Source organism: Bufo bufo, chromosome 1 (assembly GCF_905171765.1).
Source record: "Bufo bufo chromosome 1, aBufBuf1.1, whole genome shotgun sequence".
Taxonomy (NCBI): Eukaryota; Metazoa; Chordata; class Amphibia; order Anura; family Bufonidae; genus Bufo; species Bufo bufo.
The window spans coordinates 445,153,691-445,174,461 of record NC_053389.1 but is presented as its reverse complement, the minus strand read 5'-3'; the positions used below and the strand labels follow the sequence as shown (position 1 = coordinate 445,174,461).

At 43.1% G+C, this 20,771-nt stretch overlaps 1 protein-coding gene across 1 annotated transcript in view; it reads right to left on the bottom strand.

Moving 5' to 3' along the window:
- WASHC4 (WASH complex subunit 4) overlaps positions 1–20,771 on the bottom strand; it is a 119,250-nt gene that overhangs the window by 76,181 nt on the left and 22,298 nt on the right. Inside the window, 13 exon segments of the mRNA XM_040408075.1 lie at positions 7,781–7,906; positions 8,711–8,837; positions 10,494–10,654; positions 11,953–11,976; positions 11,979–12,082; positions 12,163–12,249; positions 12,252–12,284; positions 12,674–12,795; positions 14,879–14,905; positions 14,907–14,980; positions 16,986–17,028; positions 17,293–17,375; positions 20,563–20,630. Coding sequence (XP_040264009.1) covers positions 7,781–7,906; positions 8,711–8,837; positions 10,494–10,654; positions 11,953–11,976; positions 11,979–12,082; positions 12,163–12,249; positions 12,252–12,284; positions 12,674–12,795; positions 14,879–14,905; positions 14,907–14,980; positions 16,986–17,028; positions 17,293–17,375; positions 20,563–20,630 — 1,079 coding nt within the window.

Sequence of the window (20,771 nt, the reverse complement as noted above, 5' to 3'; positions counted from 1 at the left end):
CATCTTCCAAAAGTCTTCGCCTCACTGTGCGTGCAGATGCGCTCACACCTGCTGCTGCAATTCCTGAGCAAGCTCTGCACTGGTGGCACTGCGAACCCGCAGCTGAATCCTCTTTAGGAGACGATCCTGGCGCTTGCTGGACTTTCTTGGATGCCCTGAAGCCTTCTTAACAAGAATTGAACCTCTTTCCTTGAAGTTCTTGATGATCCTATAAATTGTTGATTGAGGTGAAATCTTAGTAGCCACAATATCCTTGCTGTGGAAGCCATTTTTATGCAACACAATGATGGCTGCACGCGTCTCTTTGCAGGTCACCATGGTTAACAATGGAAAGAACAATGATTTCAAGCATCACCCTCCTTTTAACCACTTAAGGACCACAGGTTTTACCCCCCCTAAAGGACCAGGCCCTTTTTTACAAATCGGCACTACACTACTTTCACCGTTTATTGCTCGGTCATGCAACTTACCACCCAAATGAATTTTACCTCATATCTTCTCCTAATAGAGCTTTCATTTGGTGGTATTTCATTGCTACTGACATTTTACTTTTTTTGTTATTAATCGAAATTTAACCGATTTTTTTGCAAAAAAATGACTTTTTCACTTTCAGTTGTAAATTTTGCAAAAAAACGAGATCCATATAGAAATTTTGCTCTAAATTTATAGTTCTACATGTCTTTGATAAAAAAAAAATGTTTGGGTAAAAAAAAAAATGGTTTGGGTAAAAGTATATAGCGTTTACAAACTATGGTACAAAAAATGTGAATTTCCGCTTTTTGAAGCAGCTCTGACTTTCTGAGCACCTGTCATGTTTCCTGAGGTTCTACTATGGCCATACAGTACAAACACCCCACAAATGACCCCATTCGGAAAGTACACACCCTAAGGTATTCGCTGATGGGCATAGTGAGTTCATAGAACTTTTTATTTTTTGTCACAAGTTAGCGGAAAATGATGTTTTTTTTTTCTTTTTTTTTTCTTACAAAGTACTCATATTCCACTAACTTGTGACAAAAAATAAAAACTTCTATAATCTCACTATGCCCATCACGAAATACCTTGGGTCTCTTCTTTCCAAAATGGGGTCACTTGTGGGGTAGTTATACTGCCCTGGCATTCTAGGGGCCCAAATGTGTGGTAAGGAGTATTGAAAATCAAATTTCTGTAAAAAATGACCAGTGAAATCGAAAGGTGTCTCTTTGGAATGTGGGCCCCTTTGCCCACTAGGCTGCAAAAAAGTGTCACACATCTGTATCTCCGTACTCAGGAGAAGTTGAGGAATGTGTTTTGGGGTGTCATTTTACATATACCCATGCTGGGTGAGATAAATATCTTGGTCAAATGCCAACTTTGTATAAAAAAATGGGAAAAGTTGTCTTTTGCCAAGATATTTCTCTCACCCAGCATGGGTATATGTAAAATGACACCCGAAACACATTCCCCACCTTCTCCTGAGTACGGCAATACCAGATGTGTGACACTTTTTTGCAGCCTAGGTGGGCAAAGGGGCCCATATTCCAAAGAGCACCTTTCGGATTTCACAGGTCATTTTTTACAGAATTTGATTTCAAACTCCTTACCACACATTTGGGCCCCTAGAATGCCAGGGCAGTATAACTACCCCACAAGTGACCCCATTTTGGAAAGAAGAGACCCCAAGGTATTCGCTGATGGGCATAGTGAGTTCATGGAAGTTTTTATTTTTTGTCACAAGTTAGTGGAATATGAGACTTTGTATGAAAAAAAAAAAAAAAAAAAAAATCTGCATTTTCCACTAACTTGTGACAAAAAATAAAAAATTCTAGGAACTCGCCATGCCCCTCACGGATTACCTTGGGGTGTCTTCTTTCCAAAATGGGGTCACTTGTGGGGTAGTTATACTGCCCTGGCATTTTCCAGGGGCCCTAATGTGTGGTAAGTAGGTAAATGACCTGTGAAATCCTAAAGGTGCTCTTTGGAATATGGGCCCCTTTGCCCACCTAGGCTGCAAAAAAGTGTCACACATGTGCTATCGCCGTATTCAGGAGAAGTTGGGGAATGTGTTTTGGGGTGTCATTTTACATATACCCTTGCTGGGTGAGAGAAATATCTTGGCAAAAGACAACTTTTCCCATTTTTTTATACAAAGTTGGCATTTGACCAAGATATTTCTCTCACCCAGCATGGGTATATGTAAAATGACACCCCAAAACACATTCCCCAACTTCTCCTGAGTACGGCGATACCAGATGTGTGACACTTTTTTGCAGCCTAGATGCGCAAAGGTGCCCAAATTCCTTTTAGGAGGGCATTTTTAGACATTTGGATACCAGACTTCTTCTCACGCTTTGGGGCCCCTAGAATGCCAGGGCAGTATAAATACCCCACATGTGACCCCATTTTGGAAAGAAGACACCCCAAGGTATTCAATGAGGGGGCATGGCGAGTTCATAGAAAAAAAAAATTTTTGTCCCAAGTTAGCGGAAATTGATATTTTTAATTTTTTTCTCACAAAGTCTCCCGTTCCGCTAACTTGGGACAAAAATTTCAATCTTTCATGGACTCAATATGCCCCTCACGGAATACCTGGGGGTGTCTTCTTTCCGAAATGGGGTCACATGTGGGGTATTTATACTGCCCTGGCATTCTAGGGGCCCTAAAGCGTGAGAAGAAGTCTGGAATATAAATGTCTAAAAAATTTTACGCATTTGGTTTCCGTGAGGGGTATGGTGAGTTCATGTGAGATTTTATTTTTTGACACAAGTTAGTGGAATATGAGACTTTGTAAGAAAAAAATAATAATAATTCCGCTAACTTGGGCCAAAAAAATGTCTGAATGGAGCCTTACAGAGGGGTGATCAATGACAGGGGGGTGATCAATGACAGGGGGGTTGATCAATGACAGGGGGGTGATCAATGACAGGGGGGTGATCAGGGAGTCTATATGGGGTGATAACCACAGTCATTGATCATGCCCCTGTAAGGCTTCATTCAGACGTCCGGATGCGTTTTGCGGATCCGATCCATCTATCAGTGCATCCGTAAAAATCATGCGGACATCTGAATGGAGCTTTACAGGGGGGTAATCAATGACAGGGGGGTGATCAGGGAGTCTATATGGGGTGATCACCACAGTCATTGATCATGCCCCTGTAAGACTTCATTCAGACGTCCGGATGCGTTTTGCGGATCCGATCCATCTATCAGTGGATCCGTAAAAATCATGCGGACGTCTGAATGGAGCTTTACAGGGGGGTAATCAATGACAGGGGGGTGATCAGGGAGTCTATATGGGGTGATCACCACAGTCATTGATCACGCCCCTGTAAGGCTTCATTCAGACGTCCGGATGCGTTTTGCGGATCCGATCCATCTATCAGTGGATCCGTAAAAATCATGCGGACGTCTGAATGGAGCTTTACAGGGGGGTAATCAATGACAGGGGGGTAATCAATGACAGGGGGGTGATCAGGGAGTCTATATGGGGTGATCACCACAGTCATTGATCACGCCCCTGTAAGGCTTCATTCAGACGTCCGGATGCGTTTTGCGGATCCGATCCATCTATCAGTGGATCCGTAAAAATCATGCGGACGTCTGAATGGAGCTTTACAGGGGGGTAATCAATGACAGGGGGGTAATCAATGACATGGGGGTGATCAGGGAGTCTATATGGGGTGATCAGGGGCTAATAAGTGACGGGGGGGTGTAGTGTAGTGTAGTGGTGCTTGGTGCTACTTTACTGAGCTACCTGTGTCCTCTGGTGGTCGATCCAAACAAAGGGGACCACCAGAGGACCAGGTAGCAGGTATATTAGACGCTGTTATCAAAACAGCGTCTAATATACCTGTTAGGGGTTAAAAAAAACACATCTCCAGCCTGCCAGCGAACGATCGCCGTTGGCAGGCTGGAGATCAACTCTCTTACCTTCCGTTCCTGTGAGCGCGCGCGCCTGTGTGCGCGCGTTCACAGGAAATCTCGGCTCACGCGAGATGACGCCTATTGGCGTTAGCGTAGCCTGGGGGAGCCGCCGCAATGACGCCTTTCGGCGTTAGCGTGGCGGCAAGCGGTTAACATGTCAAGTTTGCCATTTTAACCCAATCAGCCTGACATAATGATCTCCAGCCTTGTGCTCGTCAACATTCTCACCTAAGTTAACAAGACGATTACTGAAATGATCTCAGCAGGTCCTTTAATGACAGCAATGAAATGCAGTGGAAAGGTTTTTTTGGGATTAAGTTAATTTTCATGGCAAAGAAGGACTATGCAATTCATCTGATCACTCTTCATAACATTCTGGAGTATATGCAAATTGCTATTATAAAAACCTAAGCAACAATTTTTCCAATTTCCAATATTTATGTAATTCTCAAAACTTTTGGCCACGACTGTACATAATAATTAACCTTTAATACAGGAGGCGGGTGCCAGCAGCAGATCAGCGGCAGTTAACCCCTCAGGTGCCACACCTGAGGGGTTAACTGCCGCTGATCGCAGCTCCGTGTCAGAGGCAGGGTGTCGGCTATGCGATTCTGCTGCCGGCACCCGCCTCCTGTATTAAAGGTTAAAGAGGACCTTTCATGGGTCTAAACATTGTAAACTATCAGGATATGTAGAGCGGCGCCCAGTGATCCCACTGCACTTACTATTATTCCTAGGCTCCGCTCCATTTGCCCGCTGTGGCCCCCGGTATATTCTCCGGCTCTGTATGCTAATTGCTAGCATCGGAGCAATGGGGAGGAGACTGCCCTTTTTCTCAATGGGCGTTCCTTCTCCCTGGCTGTAGCGCTGCCCAATCGCAGCGGAGAGCATCACAGCCAGGGAGAAGGAACGCCCATTGAGAAAAAGGGCAGTCTCCTCCCCATTGGTCTGATGCTAGCAATTAGCATACAAAGCGGGAGAATATAATGGAGGCCACAGCGGGCGTACGGAGCAGCGCCCAGGAATAATAGTAAGTGCAGTGAGATCCCTGGGCGACGCTCTACATATCCTGATAGTTAGTTTACAATGTTTGGACCCATGAAAGGACCTCTACTATCAATGGTGGCGCAGTGCGCCCTCCCCTCCTCCGCCCCTCTCTCTTCTTATTGGCAGCAGCGGCGGCACAGGGGGGAAGGGAGAGAGTGACTCCTTCTCCCCTGTGCTGCTGAGGGAACAGGAGCGCGCTGAGAGCAGTGTGCTCCGTGTTCTCTGATGCTGGACTGTGCAGTAGGGCAGCCTAGTATCGATAAATGTCAAATCCCGGTATTGTATCGATACCGGGACAAAAGTACTGGGTATTACAGCCATGCACCCAGCAGTAACCAACAATAACCATTTATAATTTCCATCACAGCAGAGAGCTAGACACAAAGGGTGGCACGCTCTCTTTATGGACAGATTAGGCATGTCCATGTGGAGCACAGAGAACCTACTGATGTAACGGAGCAACAAAGAATGCAACATTTCCTCTTTGGTAGCACTACAAGGTAACGGAGCACTGATGCCAGGATCTCTGAAGATAGCAGCTTATTGATGTGGATCCTGATCAGTTTATTCTCCGGGAAACCTTCAATTAAAAAGTGAGTATCCAAAATGGACACCCTTATCACCCATATGTTTCTGTTCTTTTCCATATTTCTTGTCCACCACAGTGAGGTAGTCGCAAATGCTCAGTTTAAAATCTTTAACGGCCAACAGCCATATCTTGTGTTAAAAGATGTGGCAGAGCTATGTACAATAGAACACGTCCCCCCGAGAAAGAACACGCCCCCCCCCCCCCCCGAGAAAAAACACGCCTCCCCCCCCCCCCGAGAAAAAACACGCCTCCCCCCCCCCCCCCCCCGAGAAAAAACACGCCTCGCCCCCCCCCCCCCCGAGAAAAAACACGCCTCCCCCCCCCCCCCCCCCGAGAAAAAACACACCTCCCTCCCCCCCCCCCCGAGAAAAAACACACCTCCCCCCCCCCCGAGAAAAAACACGCCTCCCCCCCCCCCGAGAAAAAACACGCACCCCCGAGAAAGAACACGCACCCCCGAGAAAGAACACGCACCCCTGAGATGCCAGCCTGCAATAAATCTAGCAGAATTGGAGCAATGAATGGGGAGATCTCTGGATTCCTGCGAGGTTCAGGGCTGTTTCTTGCTTTGTTAGAAAGAGATTGTTATGTACAGTCGTGGCCAAAAGTTTTGAGAATTACATAAATATTGGAAATTGGAAAAGTTGCTGCTTAAGTTTTTATAATAGCAATTTGCATATACTCCAGAATGTTATGAAGAGTGTTCAGATGAATTGCATAGTCCTTCTTTGCCATGAAAATTAACTTAATCCCAAAAAAAAACCTTTCCACTGCATTTCATTGCTGTCATTAAACGACCTGCTGAGATCATTTCAGTAATCGTCTTGTTAACTCAGGTGAGAATGTTGACGAGCACAAGGCTGGAGATCATTATGTCAGGCTGATTGGGTTAAAATGGCAGACTTGACATGTTAAAAGGAGGGTGATGCTTGAAATCATTGTTCTTCCATTGTTAACCATGGTGACCTGCAAAGAAACGCATGCAGCCATCATTGCGTTGCATAAAAATGGCTTCACAGGCAAGGATATTGTGGCTACTAAGATTGCACCTGAATCAACAATTTATAGGATCATCAAGAACTTCAAGGAAAGAGGTTCAATTCTTGTTAAGAAGGCTTCAGGGCATCCAAGAAAGTCCAGCAAGCGCCAGGATCGTCTCCTAAAGAGGATTCAGCTGCGGGATCGGAGTGCCACCAGTGCAGAGCTTGCTCAGGAATTGCAGCAGGCAGGTGTGAGTGCATCTGCACGCACAGTGAGGCAAAGACTTTTGGAAGATGGCCTGGTGTCAAGAAGGGCAGCAAAGAAGCCACTTCTCTCCAAAAAAAAACATCAGGGACAGATTGATCTTCTGCAGAAAGTATGGTGAATGGACTGCTGAGGACTGGGGCAAAGTCATATTCTCTGATGAAGCCTCTTTCCGATTGTTTGGGGCATCTGGAAAAAGGCTTGTCCGGAGAAGCAAAGGTGAGCGCTACCATCAGTCCTGTGTCATGCCAACAGTAAAGCATCCTGAGACCATTCATGTGTGGGGTTGCTTCTCATCCAAGGGAGTGGGCTCACTCACAATTTTGCCCAAAAACACAGCCATGAATAAAGAATGGTACCAAAACACCCTCCAACAGCAACTTATTACAACAATCCAACAGTTTGGTGAAGAAAAATGCATTTTCCAGCACGATGGAGCACCGTGCCATAAGGCAAAAGTGATAACTAAGTGGCTCGGGGACCAAAACTTTGACATTTTGGGTCCATGGCCTGGAAACTCCCCAGATCTTAATACCATTGAGAACTTGTGGTCAATCCTCAAGAGGCGGGTGGACAAACAAAAACCCACTAATTCTGACAAACTCCAAGAAGTGATTATGAAAGAATGGGTTGCTATCAGTCAGGAATTGGCCCAGAAGTTGATTGAGAGCATGCCCAGTCGAATTGCAGAGGTCCTGAAAAAGAAGGGCCAACACTGCAAATACTGACTCTTTGCATAAATGTCATGTAATTGTCGATAAAAGCCTTTGAAACGTATGAAGTGCGTGTAATTATATTTCACTACATCACAGAAACAGCTGAAACAAAGATCTAAAAGCAGTTTAGCAGCAAACTTTGTGAAAACTAATATTTTTGTCATTCTCAAAACTTTTGGCCACGACTGTACTATATGACTTATTTTTTTACATTAGCCAAGGGATAATCCCTTTAATGGACATAAAACTACTAAATTAATAAAAAATATATAAGCTTTACCTTGAGAAGCTCTACCAGTCTGCACAATGCTTTCACTGATGTCTTTGTCATAGGTTTCTGCATAGACATATACAGGTTCATGGTCGTTTTGATGATGTTGCTAAGGCCACAGGCATAAAGAAACCCCTGCAATAAAACACAGGCAGGCATCCAAATAAGGAACAGATGGAGGTTAAAATACAGATGAAGTTCTAAATCACAAATAATATGAAAGGAAGGGAATGTTCACGATCTATGTGGAATAACATCCATTGTATGTGGTAAAACATCATTCATCAGGTTATGCCCATCACTGAAGCTTTCACAAGCTTCCAGATAATTGATGATGAACATAATACTTTGAGGAAAAGCTAAGACAAAGCAGAAGCAGAACAGATCATTTATATGCATCAAGTCAAATGTTGCATTAAAAGATTCCTATCTTTTAAACCCCTTAGGCCACTGTTACACAGTATTTAGCATCAGTTGTAAGCCTAAAGCCTCATGCACACAACCATAATTTTGGTCCATGTCCGATTCGCATTCATTTCTGTGCGTCCACAGAAAAAAATAAAATAAAAAAAAGTCATCCATGTGCTGTCCGCATCCATATGTCCATCAAGCTAACTATAGAACACGTCCTCTTCTTCTCTGTTTAGCAGACAAGAATAACAATTTCTAAAAGTGGGACTTAGAAAAATGTGGATTGCACATGTAAGGTATCCATATTTTGCTAATCCACGGTTTGCAGACCGCACAACAGATACGGTCGTGTGCAGGAGGCCTAAACCGGGAGCGGGTGCCAAAACATGGTAGACACATAATTCTCTCCATCATACCTTTCTCTATAGGTTCCACTCCTAGTTTTGGCTTACATATACGGATGCAAAATAATGACCAAATATTGACCGTGTGAAAGTGTTTATTTTGCAGTACATAAGTAGCAAATACCTGTACAAATATGTTACATCTGTTGGTCAGATCGTCTGCAAACTTTTCAGTTTTTTGCTCTTTTGACAATATGGAATCCATTTTCATCATCCAGGAACATACAATAACATAGTATGACTGGACGTCTCTAAAGAGAAACAGACATTTATGAATTAGTATTAAAGGGGTTCTCCGGGCATTTTCTCTAAGGGAGAGCTCACATCACCACTGCATTTTCTGTTCTTCTAATCCGTCAGAGGACTTTTTTTCAATAAAAAATAAATAAATATGGACCTCAGGCAGAAATGGCTAAAACAGATGCCAAATGTGCATAACTGATGCACAAGATTTGTTTTTTTACAGGATCCGTCTTTTTCATTTCTGATCTTCTGACGGATCACAAGAACAGAAAATGAAATGGTGATGTGAACTCTGCCTAATTACTTTCACAATTGCGACAGAGTGATCCGGCAAGCAGTACCGTCACCAGTAATCTGCATGCAAACGGACAGATGCGGATCCGTCTCACGAATGCATTGCTGGAACGGATCCGTCTGTCCGTTTATCATACAGACAAACGGATCAGTTTCTTTTTTTTTCCACATTTTTAAAGGTCTGTGCATGCGCATACCGGAAGGACGGATCCAGCATTGCAGCATTTTTAATGCCAGATCCGGCACTAATACATTTCAATGTAAATTACTGCCGGATCCAAAATGTAAAACCGTAGCATGCTGCGGTATTATCTCCATCCTGAAAAGTCAAAAAGACTGAGCTGAAGACATCCTGATGCATCCTGAACGGATTTCTCTCCATTCAGAATGCATTGGGATCTTTTCCGGATTTGAGCCCCTAGGACGGAACTCAGCGTCGGAAAAGAAAAACGCTAGTGTGAAAGTACCCTTAGAAGTTACCTTTTCCTGTTCAGCTGACTAGAATGCAGGTTAACAGGAAAAGAACAATCACAGAATAAGGGCTCATGCACACAACCATTGGCTGTTTTGAGGACCTGTTTGTGTGCATTCTGTATTTCATGGAACGGAACAGCCGGTCCCAAATAGAACTGTCCTATCTTGGTCCGGACAATAATAGGACGTGTTCTATTTTTTGTGGAACGGCCATGAGTCATTTCCGTTCTGTGGAACGGGCACAGAAAAAAATATGTTTGTGTGCATGAGCCCTAAATCAGTACATCCTACATAGTGAAATGAAAACACAGGTGCACAGTCACAATTAAAGTCAAAAGCATAACTACATTCCTCCAACTAATTATACATGATCTATATACAGTACAAGCCAATACCTCATCTAATATACTACCAGTATTTCTTGGCACATATTTTTGATCAGAAAGTATCTGCGCCCATCCACCAGCAGCAAGGTGACCTCGATACAGATGGGTACCTAACTCTATATCATTCCTGGGCATCTAATTTCAAGAAGAGCTGAACCCATAAAAATACTGCCTGCTACCCTTATTACCTCTCAGGGTGCCAGCAAGCCTTCCATGTGGTATAAAATCGCACATCACATGGTACAAGCTACTAGCAAAAGATTCTAGTTTATTCAAACTAAGGGGAGGCCCAAGTCTGAACAGCATCACAGTCCGAATATAAAAATGACTGTATTCAGCATATACCATCTATCACTATCTTTAAGTAGTTCTTCAATACAAAACGAAGAACTGGATACATTGAAACACTGATACAAAGGAGCATAGGACAAGGACTACTACTACTAGCGGCTCCAGAAATGACTTGTATAAGTGAACCATTGACTTTCTGGAGTTTTCAAGCAGACCTACTTGGTTAGAGACTGAGCCTTGGTTTGAAGGTAGCTTTCCCTCTGACTCTTAATGGAATGTATACTCTTTCGGTCTATTAACTTGGCAGCAGCCGGAACCTTTTGGATTAGAAAATTGTCGGCATACCAAATTACATTGGCTGTTAATGTGATTGCTGGTACCTAGAACACAGAGAAAAGACCATAATGAGTCCACAGGTTGTAGTGTGCTAACAGAATCCAGGAATAAAGGTGAGGGGTTAGAAATCCTCTCATTGGAAGGAACAATGCTGATAGTACAGCTATTAAAGCTACTTACTGGTGTATTTATTGAGGTTCACTACTGGTGGAACCTTACAGTCCTAGACTAAAATCTGACTATACATTGGAAATCATACCTGGTGCACTCTGCTGGAATTATGGTACATCCATTCCAGAGATCTGGTTCCCCAACATTTTTCATCCACATATGCAGAAATCTTAATTTTTTTTCAGCTAGTTAAGACCAGATATCCAATTCTTCTAATCTGTTTTTTTTTATCACAGATTTATTTATTCTGTTTTCTGAACATGATTATAGAGGCTGCCATCTTGCCTGAGCATTTAGAGATATGCTTTACGGCAGCTACATGGGCCTTAGGCACAATGGTCAGGAAGGGACTTCATTGAGTTTTCTAGTCATGCTCTTGACCTGTGCAGAGGTCAGGAGGGAGAAGATAAGCTTTGATTAGGCACAATGGTCAGGAAGGGACTTCATTGACTACTATGGATGAGCTTTCTAGTCATGCTCTTGACCTGTGTAGAGGTCAGGAGGGAGAAGATAAGCTTTGACAATTACCCATTCTGAATGATGTATCCTGGGTCATCTATATGTAGGCGATAAACCTGCCATTGCAAAAAAATATATATACAGACCAAGAAGTAGCGCCTATTATTAGGCTTAAAGTGGCCATACACATGAGGTAGAAGTTGGTTCACAGTTCAACAACCATCTGTTGAACGACCATTTCTCAGACATAACCTCACACATTTTAGTCAACCATTGGCCGCTACTACTGTTCAGACGCCCATACACATTCAATGAAACCAGACGATGGACGAAAGATCCTTCTGGGACGTTCTTTAAAGAAAAGATCTTTCGTCCACGAACTATATTTATTTGCAAGAAAGATCTTTCCTCTGACTAGAGTAAGTAAATATTAAACTTGCCCATTTCTTTCAAACGATAATGGTCTGTCATCAGTCGGCTAAACCCGATTATTCGTGTTAAATTTCACCGGGCGAACGTTCGTTTTGGTGAAATCGACTAATAGACTAATGTATATGGCTACCTTTAGTGACCAGTGCAAAAACTGCAGTGTTTTAGGATTCTTTTTAATATAGATAGTGACATGGAAAATTACCTATAACACCACACAAAACTATTACTTAACCCCCCCCCACCCACCTAAGTAAATATGATGCAGTAACTGAGAGTGTACCTTCTTACACACATCTAAGGAGAGATTTTATAAAATTTCTTGTCCACTGTGCGAAAGATGTGGAAGTAAAGGACAAACAGTCCACACAGTCCCACATATCTCTCCCGCTGATCAATTTCAGAGGCTTCTCCTAGAAATGACAGAACACACATCAGTGAATGTTCACACAAGAGGCTGACAAACTGTATGAATGCTAAAAAATGGACGGACCAAGTTTTGATTCTACATTCGAAAATATTGCTCGAATATTATGTGCAAAATCTTCAGCAAAAGTCCCGTTCTTTGAGACACTTACACGCCATTTGTGGAGTCAAACTGCTGTTCAACACAAGCTGGAAATCAGAAGGAAATATGTTAACTGCCCAGCGATGAAATATTCAATTCACAAAATATTCACTTAGACCACCCCAACGAGAATGAGGACCGAGAATGGAGCGGCGATCAGGCATACATTCTGCCATACACTCGAAACTCTATGGGACTGTTCAGCTATCTCCGGCAGTTCAACAGACTCTGAATACAGTGGTAATGCACATGCTTGACTGTTGCTCCGTTCAAACAGCGGGACATGGGACCTCCGTTCTCGTGATCAATAGGGGTCCTAGCAGTCAGACCCCCACCAATCTAACAGTTAACTCCAATCCAGTGGATAGTAGAGAACTTGTTATCAGAATACCCATAATATCTACATCACATAGCTCCGGGTTTTCTTGTCACAGTACCTGGAACAGCATGCCGTCAAGTAACTGGCTTTCAAGTTTTAAAAGCAGCTTTTCAAAGGGTTTTAGTTTGTCTTCTTGAATCCCAAACTTTCCTGGGTTATGATGCACCGACTTTAATAACCTTCAGGATAAATGGATGCATTTAATAAAGAGTTGTGCTAATGGAATAAAATCAGCATCTTACATAAATCAAAGTTAAAAAAATAGTGACAGACTTCTGCATAATGTGTAAGATGCCTAAAACAATTCTAAATGAATATACATTAAAGAGGTTCTGCTAAAGTACTATTCACTCTAAGGGTCCATTCACACGTCCGCAATTCTGTTCCGCATTTTGCAGAACGGAATTACGGACCCATTCATTTCTATGGGGCCACACTATGTGCTGTCCGGATACGGAAATGCGGATCTGCACTTCCGGGTCCACAATTCCGTTCCCGAAAAAAATAGAACATGCCCTATTCTTGTCCGCAATTGCGGACAAGATTAGGCATTTTCTAATAGCGTGCCGGCGCTGTGCGGTCCGCAAAATGCGGATCGCACAATGCCGGTGTCCGTGTTTTGCAGATCCGCGGATCCACAAAACACATACGGATGTGTGAATGGACCCTAAAATGTATTTTCATCAAGTACTCTAGCTCCCATTCCTCCTTGGATAGTTTTTTTCAAATTGGCAGTTTTCTCTTATCCCCCATGCTTGAATCTTACTTCCTGGTTTGTCATGCGTCTTCTGTCCCATCATACCTTAGGGCAGTGAGATGTGTCCTGACATCAGAAGGACATGTGACACTAACCATTCATTTTCTACTTCCACATATTCAAAATGCTCTGTGTAACTGGATTCATACCAGACACAACTTGCGCTAATGTCCATCATTTGTTTAAGACAAATCATCCTTATGTTTATCTATTAGTCTATTATCTATTTATCTGCCTGTCTGTATCCATCCATAACTGACACTGCGCATAGAGGAGTGGTTATTTCGGGGAAGGAAAAGAAGCGCTGTGAGCATGTGCGTCCTGTATTACAAGGCTTCACTATAGGACGTAACCAACAGCAACTGAAATGGAAACTGATTTACCACAGGGCACAATGGTGGGCTAATAACTTTAGAATAAGGCTGTTTTTATAAATAGTGGTATTTGGGGGATGTGATATAACAGCATATGTGTTGCGCAGGATATATTTAGTCCAGTGAGGAGCCGTTACAAAACCAGCTAGACAGCCTTTCCAGTGTAGGATGAGCTAATGACTAAGGCTACTTTCACACTGGCGTTTCGTTTGTGAGATCCGTTCAGGGCTCTCACAAGCGGTCCAAAACGGATCAGTTTTGCCCTAATGCATTCTGAATGGAAAAGGATCCGCTCAGAATGCATCGGTTTGCCTCCGTTCCGCCTCCATTCCGCTTTGTAGGCGGACACCAAAACACTGCTTGCAGCATTTTGCTGTCCGCCTGACGAAGCGGAGCCAAACGGATCCGTCCTGCCACATAATGTAAGTCAATGGGGACGGTACCGTTTTCTCTGACACAATAGAAAATTAATCCGTCCCCCATTGACTTTAAGGCTGGGTTCACACTTGAGCGTTTTACAGCGCGTTTTTCAGCGCTGTAAAACGCTCAACACATGAAAACCAATGCTTCCCTATGGCCCTGGTTCTCACTTGAGCGTTTTACAGCGCTGAAAAACGCGCTGTAAAACGCCCTACGCTCAAACAAGTACTTGAGCTTCTTTGGGGCGTTTTGACGCGCGTTTGTGGCCATAGGACATTGCAGTCAATCACACAAACGCGCGTCAAACGCGCGTTTACTATTGCAAAAAACGCTCGTCAAAAACGCGCGTTAAACGCGCATATCAAAGACGCTCAGGTCTGAACCCAGCCTTAATGGTGTTCATGAAGGATCCGTCATGGCTACAGAAAACATAAATACACCGGATCAGTTCATGACGGATGCATGCAGTTGTATTATTGTAATGGAAGTGTTTTTGCAGATCCATGACAGATCCGCATAAAACGCTAATGTGAAAGTAGCCTTAAAAGGTTTATGAAGACAGACTTTCTGGTTCTGAAAAAGGCGATAGTCTGCACTGTAAATATCTTTTTTCACGAACCTGGAAACAAGTCAACTAGTTTTAACGGACTTGTCCAAGAATTTACAGACGGTTGGCAATTTTCTCTAGGATACATCCCTGAAACACCACACCTTTTATACATCGTCAGTGATCCTTCAGATGGCGTGGTTTTCAATGATTTCATCCAAGGTTAACAGAACAGTAAGCAGCTCACCCAGGTGCTCATACATTGTCTACAGAGCGGGAACACAGATATTAGTAAAGGCCCACAAACGTTAAACCGTAAAAAAGAAATACATATTAACCCCTGCAACTCAATAAACAACATTAGTTAGATGGTACCCAAAAAACCCAATCATAAAGACTACTGAATAGAAAAAATATATTAAAAGCACTGGCACAAATACATATAGCACAAAGCAATGTTATTTGTAGGGCTGTTACAGCCAGTGCTTAGAATATATTTTTCTATTCAATAAATATATTGCTTTTTCTTGCAGTTGAGGAGTAGTTTTTATGATTGGGTCTTTTTTGGTTGACATATTTATGAGTACCCCGTCCTGTGGTTTAATACATAGGTGTCTATGTTATATAGGCACTGGCCTTTGATTTGCAATATTAGAGCGAGGAATGTGTTTAAAAGGTTATTCCCATCTTGGCCTTTCATGGTTGGTGCCCTGCGGTTTCTGTTGCATTGAACAGAGCCATGCAAACAGCGCAGCAAGTTACAGTGTTTCTGTAACTCCCCTGTTTGTGATGCTCCTATTCACTGTTATGAGAGGTACAGAAACAGTGGAGCGTCAGCTTTTTGGCTAGTTTCCGTACTCCACCCACTGCAGTAACCAGATCCTCCCACGAAAATTGGACGGAGTAGTTAGAAGCTACTAAGATGTGGGGTGTCAGATATTGATGGCCTATCGTGAGGATAGGCTGTAAATATATAAACTCCAGGAATACCAGAAGAGAAAAGGTGCTCACCTATTCAACGTGTACTATTCCAGCGCCAAGGCTCCTGTCGGACGGGATGTCACACTGCTGGTCAGTCAGCACTGGAACAGTGCGGCAGTGCATAGGCGAGTGCCTTTATTCTTTACGGTAAGCACTTTCCTAGCCATAACTAAAAGTTGGTTTTGGGGTCTGACAACTAATGCCTTAATAATATGGTGTTGGCAAGAGCCCTAAAAGGCCAAAAACGTACTGGTATGGCGCACTGACTGCATGGGCACGTTCACTGTGCCCGCACAAGCAGCAGCAGGATCACAGCTGCATCACACAGCCAAGCTCCTGCTTCAATGACCAGGATTAGAGAAGACTCAGATTCTGACTGGAAAAATACAACATATCCTACAAAAGCATACCCTTACAGCTACGCTGCAGAAAAATAAAAAAGTTTTGATTGGTAGAACAGGACAATAAAAAGTAGGGATTGGCCGATTATCGGAAGTACCGATATTATCGGCCGATATTCAGGATATTTTACATTATCAGTATCGGCATCTAACCTTGCCGATATACCGATAATGCGTGTAAAGCGAATACTAGTGCACTGGTATGCATCGGGTGCAGGGAGTAGTGAAGAAGCGCAGCAAGCACTTCCGATACTCACCCTCCCTGGTCTTCTTTGATGGGGCCCGCGCTGCACTGTCCTGAACCCGTACAGTGTCAGGACGTAGTGTGAACACTATGACCTGACGCTGCACGCTGTCAGGTGACAGTGCAGTGCGGACGGGAGAACACAGGGGAGCGAGATGCCGTACCCGGAGATGAAGAGGAACTGCGGCGCAGGAGAGGTGGGGAGTTTTTTATTTTATTAATCTGAGGTCTGATAGGGGTTAATAAAGGTCTGATCTGAGGTCTGATAGGGGTTAATAAAGTCAGTGAGGAGGGGGGGGTGGAAATTTGCATTTGGCACTAGTATATTATAAATGTAAATTATAAATTGACTACCAACTAAGGGCTTTATTAATTTATAATTTACATGTATAATATACTAGTGCCAAATGTAAATTTCCACCACCTCAGTGACTACCAACTAATATAATATATATTATGAGATATAAAATATTAGTATAAATTATCGGCTATCAGCCTGAAAGTTCACAGATTATCGGTATCAGCTCTAAAAAAAAAAAATCTATATCCCTAATAAAAAGCAGAAAAAAAAATGCTTGGTCCTTAAAGCCCAAACAGGTCTGGACATGAAGGGGTTAAACCTTAAACTACAGACAAGTATCTCACCAGGAAATGAACACCAGAAGTCTCCATGATCTTGGATTCATTCCTGTAAAATAATAATGGTAATGAGTCATTAGATCGTTTCTTTTTTTAAAGGGAATGTGAATGCAATAGGCCACTTTCAGATTTTCCATGTGCATTCCATATAAAAAAAAATATCTAAAAAGTATGTGTGTCCATGGGATTAAGAATACCATTCTGATATGCAGATTGTAGACTGTGCCCGGCACATAGCGGGACTGAAGCAGGTTTTCCTCTTTTCAATGCAAATGGTGAAATCCGCATGTAAAAAAAATAAAGTGAATTTTACCTGTTGCTAGTATACAGGGCAGCCAACTGATGTACAACATTCATCACCACCTCATAGCACCTAGTAACAAAACAGGCCAGCTCCTGGACAGAAAACAGATAATTTACATGAAGGAGTAAGAGAGGAAAACACATTTTCAACTCCACTTTACACAATGTTAATTTATGTGATATTGCATGCAAAGAGAGTAGAACTCAACAGGACATGAAGTAACCAGATCCTTGGAAAGGTAGAGAAACACCCTTCAGGGTCCATCAACACGTCCGTAGTGTATTGCGGATCCGCAATACACCCGGCCGTCACCCCCACAGAACTGCCTATTCTTGTTCACAATTCTTTTCTGGAGCCGCGGACCGGAAGATCGGGGGAGCGCTCCGGAAATGCGGATAGCACACTGTGTGCTGTCCGCATCCATTCCTGCCCCGTAGAGAATGAATGTGTCCGCACCCGTTCCGATGCGGACCCATTCTACGGACATGTGAATGGACCCTTAAGGCCCCTTTCACACGAGCGAGTATTCCGCGCGGGTGCAATACGTGATGCGAACACATTGCGCCCGCACGGAATCCGGACACATTCATTTCAATGGGTCTGTGTACATGAGCGTTTGTTTTCACCCAACGCTGGCCCCATAGAAGTGAACGGGGCTGCATGAAAATCGCATAGCATCCGCAAGCAAGTGCGGATGCTATGCAATTTTCACTGATGGTTGCTATGAGATGTTGTTTGTAACAGTAACAGTTTTTTATCACACACGTGCAAAACACATTAAAATCACATTGTACCCGCGCGGTAAAAACTGAACGCGATCGCAGACAAAACTGAATAAACTTGCTTGCGAAATCGCAGTTTTTACTGAACACATCCGGACCTCATCCGCTCATGCTCGTCTGCAAGGGGCCTAAACAGTCTAAAACAAGCCAACTGAAAATCTAATATCAAGAGGGACTTTTGGAAGTTAGCCTGGAAACACACCAGCCAACCAGGGAGTGGATATACAAAATATATAAATCTTTCCTTCCCTTATAATCCAAACACAAAAGATGGAATAACCATTTAAATAAATTTTACTATATACCAGGGATGGCCAACCGGCGGCTCTCCAGCTGTTGTAAAACTACAACTCCCACCATGCCCTGCCGTAGGCTGATAGCTGTAGGCAGTCTGGGCATGCTGGGAGTTGAAGTATTATAACAGCTGGAGAGCCTCAGGTTGACCATCCCTGCTATATACAGTAGTGAATAACAATAATGTTGTGATATACCTTCATTATTCCTGCTAAAAGTGTATGAATGAATTGCCGGCAGTGGGCAATGAAGGTCCAGATGGGTGTTATCAGTTGGGGGTTTGTCCCTGTCCCTGTCTGACATGGGCTGCACTGACTGAATGGTGTCAGACTGGGCAAGGACACATCCCCAACTCGTTACACCTATCAATACCTTTATCGCAGACTGCTAGCAATTCATTCATAAACGTCTAACAGGAATAATAAAGGAATAGCACAACAGTTTTCACTGCTTAAATCTTCTCTTTTTTTTCCTTGTATGACATTGCTCAATGTGTGCACTGTGTGTAAAATAGAGGCATTCGCGCTGCCTCTACTTGTCTGATCATGTAACGTGTTCTTGGATGCTGGTGTTGTCACTGTCGTCAATCAGCTGTTTGAAGAGGAGGCAGCCCTATCGTCTCGGACTTGTAATTAAAGTACGCCACCTTTCCTCAGGACACGTCGTGTAGAGTAGTGAAGAGGACTCCTCTTCAAAAAGCTGATCTGCAGGGGTGCCGATCCCCCTCTGATCAGATATTGATGACCTATCCTGTGGTGCTAAATGAAGATAGTTCATGGGTTTTAATCATTTCGGCAGATGTGTAATGCAAATTTTTTTTTTATTATATATTTTTTTTTTAAGTGATTGTATACCAAGGGGGTCATTTATTAACCTGAAATACATCTATATATTATATCTGTGACTTTTCCTGGCTCACGCCAGGTCTAAAAAAATATAAAAAAAAGTGGGCGTGGCGTGGGCAGGCATGTAGGCCTGTCTCATTCATCATTTTCTATGCCTGGTTTAGGCGTAGAAAATGGTCTAAATGTAAGCCAGCTAGGAAGATGGATTACATTTAGAAGCGGCACTGGATGCATTGAAGTTATGTGGAGTTTCAATCCACCGCCAGAGAAGGGGCTTTATTAAGCCGTCTAAAACCCCTAAGGGTTTGTTTGATGTACTTTGTGACTGGCTGCAACATTTTGTGACATTTGTCAGTGTCGCACATCATAAATTCACCTTAAAAGTGATCTATCTTTCGAAGCAGACTAAGGGTACTTTCACACTTGCGGCAGGACGGATCCGACATGCTGTTCACCATGTCAGATCCGTCCTGCCGCTATTTCGCCGCTCCGTCCCCATTGACTATAATGGGGACGGGGGCAGAGCTCCGGCGCTGCACGGCGGTGCACGGCGAAAGCCGCCGGACTAAAAAGTCTGACATGCAGGACTTTTTAGTCCGGCGGCTTTCGCCGTGCACTGCCGTGCTGCGCCGTAGCTCCGCCCCCGTCCCCATTATAGTCATAAGTGGTTCCCGAGAACCAACATCACAATCATGGCAGACTGGGCCTGGAAAAGAGTCACGACCACCTGAGAAGAGTCCTGGTTATTTATGAATTCCTGCTCTCCCACACACCTGCTGGTGACTGACAGTCTTCTACCTAGTTTTCTCCCTTTCTCTCTAGGAGAGAACTGCCAATCATCAGCAGACGGGTGAGAGAGCAGGAGATTAGGAATAACCATGACTCTTCTCAGGTAGATTTGACTCTTTTCAAGGCCTGGGCTGCAATGATTATGATGTTGCACACCACTGAAATCAGCATTTCTGTCACTATTTTATGCTGCCCTCAGTGATGTCAGCATAAAGTTGATGACAGTTTCCCTTTAACGCCACAATACTAGAGTACCAGCCTTCATAAATGTCCCCCTTAATACATAAAAATGTACAGTCCACCATGATAAACGCAAATAAAGGGTTTATTTTAGGGTAGAATGAAAAAAATACTAAAAAAGGGTGAAAAAGTGTAGTTTTACTATTTATTTCAATTTATAAGCCTAAAATTCTACCCAAAAAAGTATCAATGTGTGAAAAATGATATGAAAAGAAACGTGAATTATTCCCCAAAAATGCAAAAAGAATCACGTTGCTATCCCAACAAATAAATAAAATAAAAGTTACAGCCGTTAAACTGAGGTGTGCAAAAAACAGCTAAAAGTTTACCTGTAGGAATGAGACAAACCTTCCCATTTGTATTTGGGAATCGCCCTCCACAATACTTGATTCTGGAGCTGTAAAGGAATCAGAAATATGACAGCATTTACTATTCAATAATAAAGCACATTGTTCTCTTCTGCCCTCACAACCATTAAAAACAAATTGCATGGTATATATACTGGAGCATGCAGAAACAGTTTTTCTTCATTAGTTAA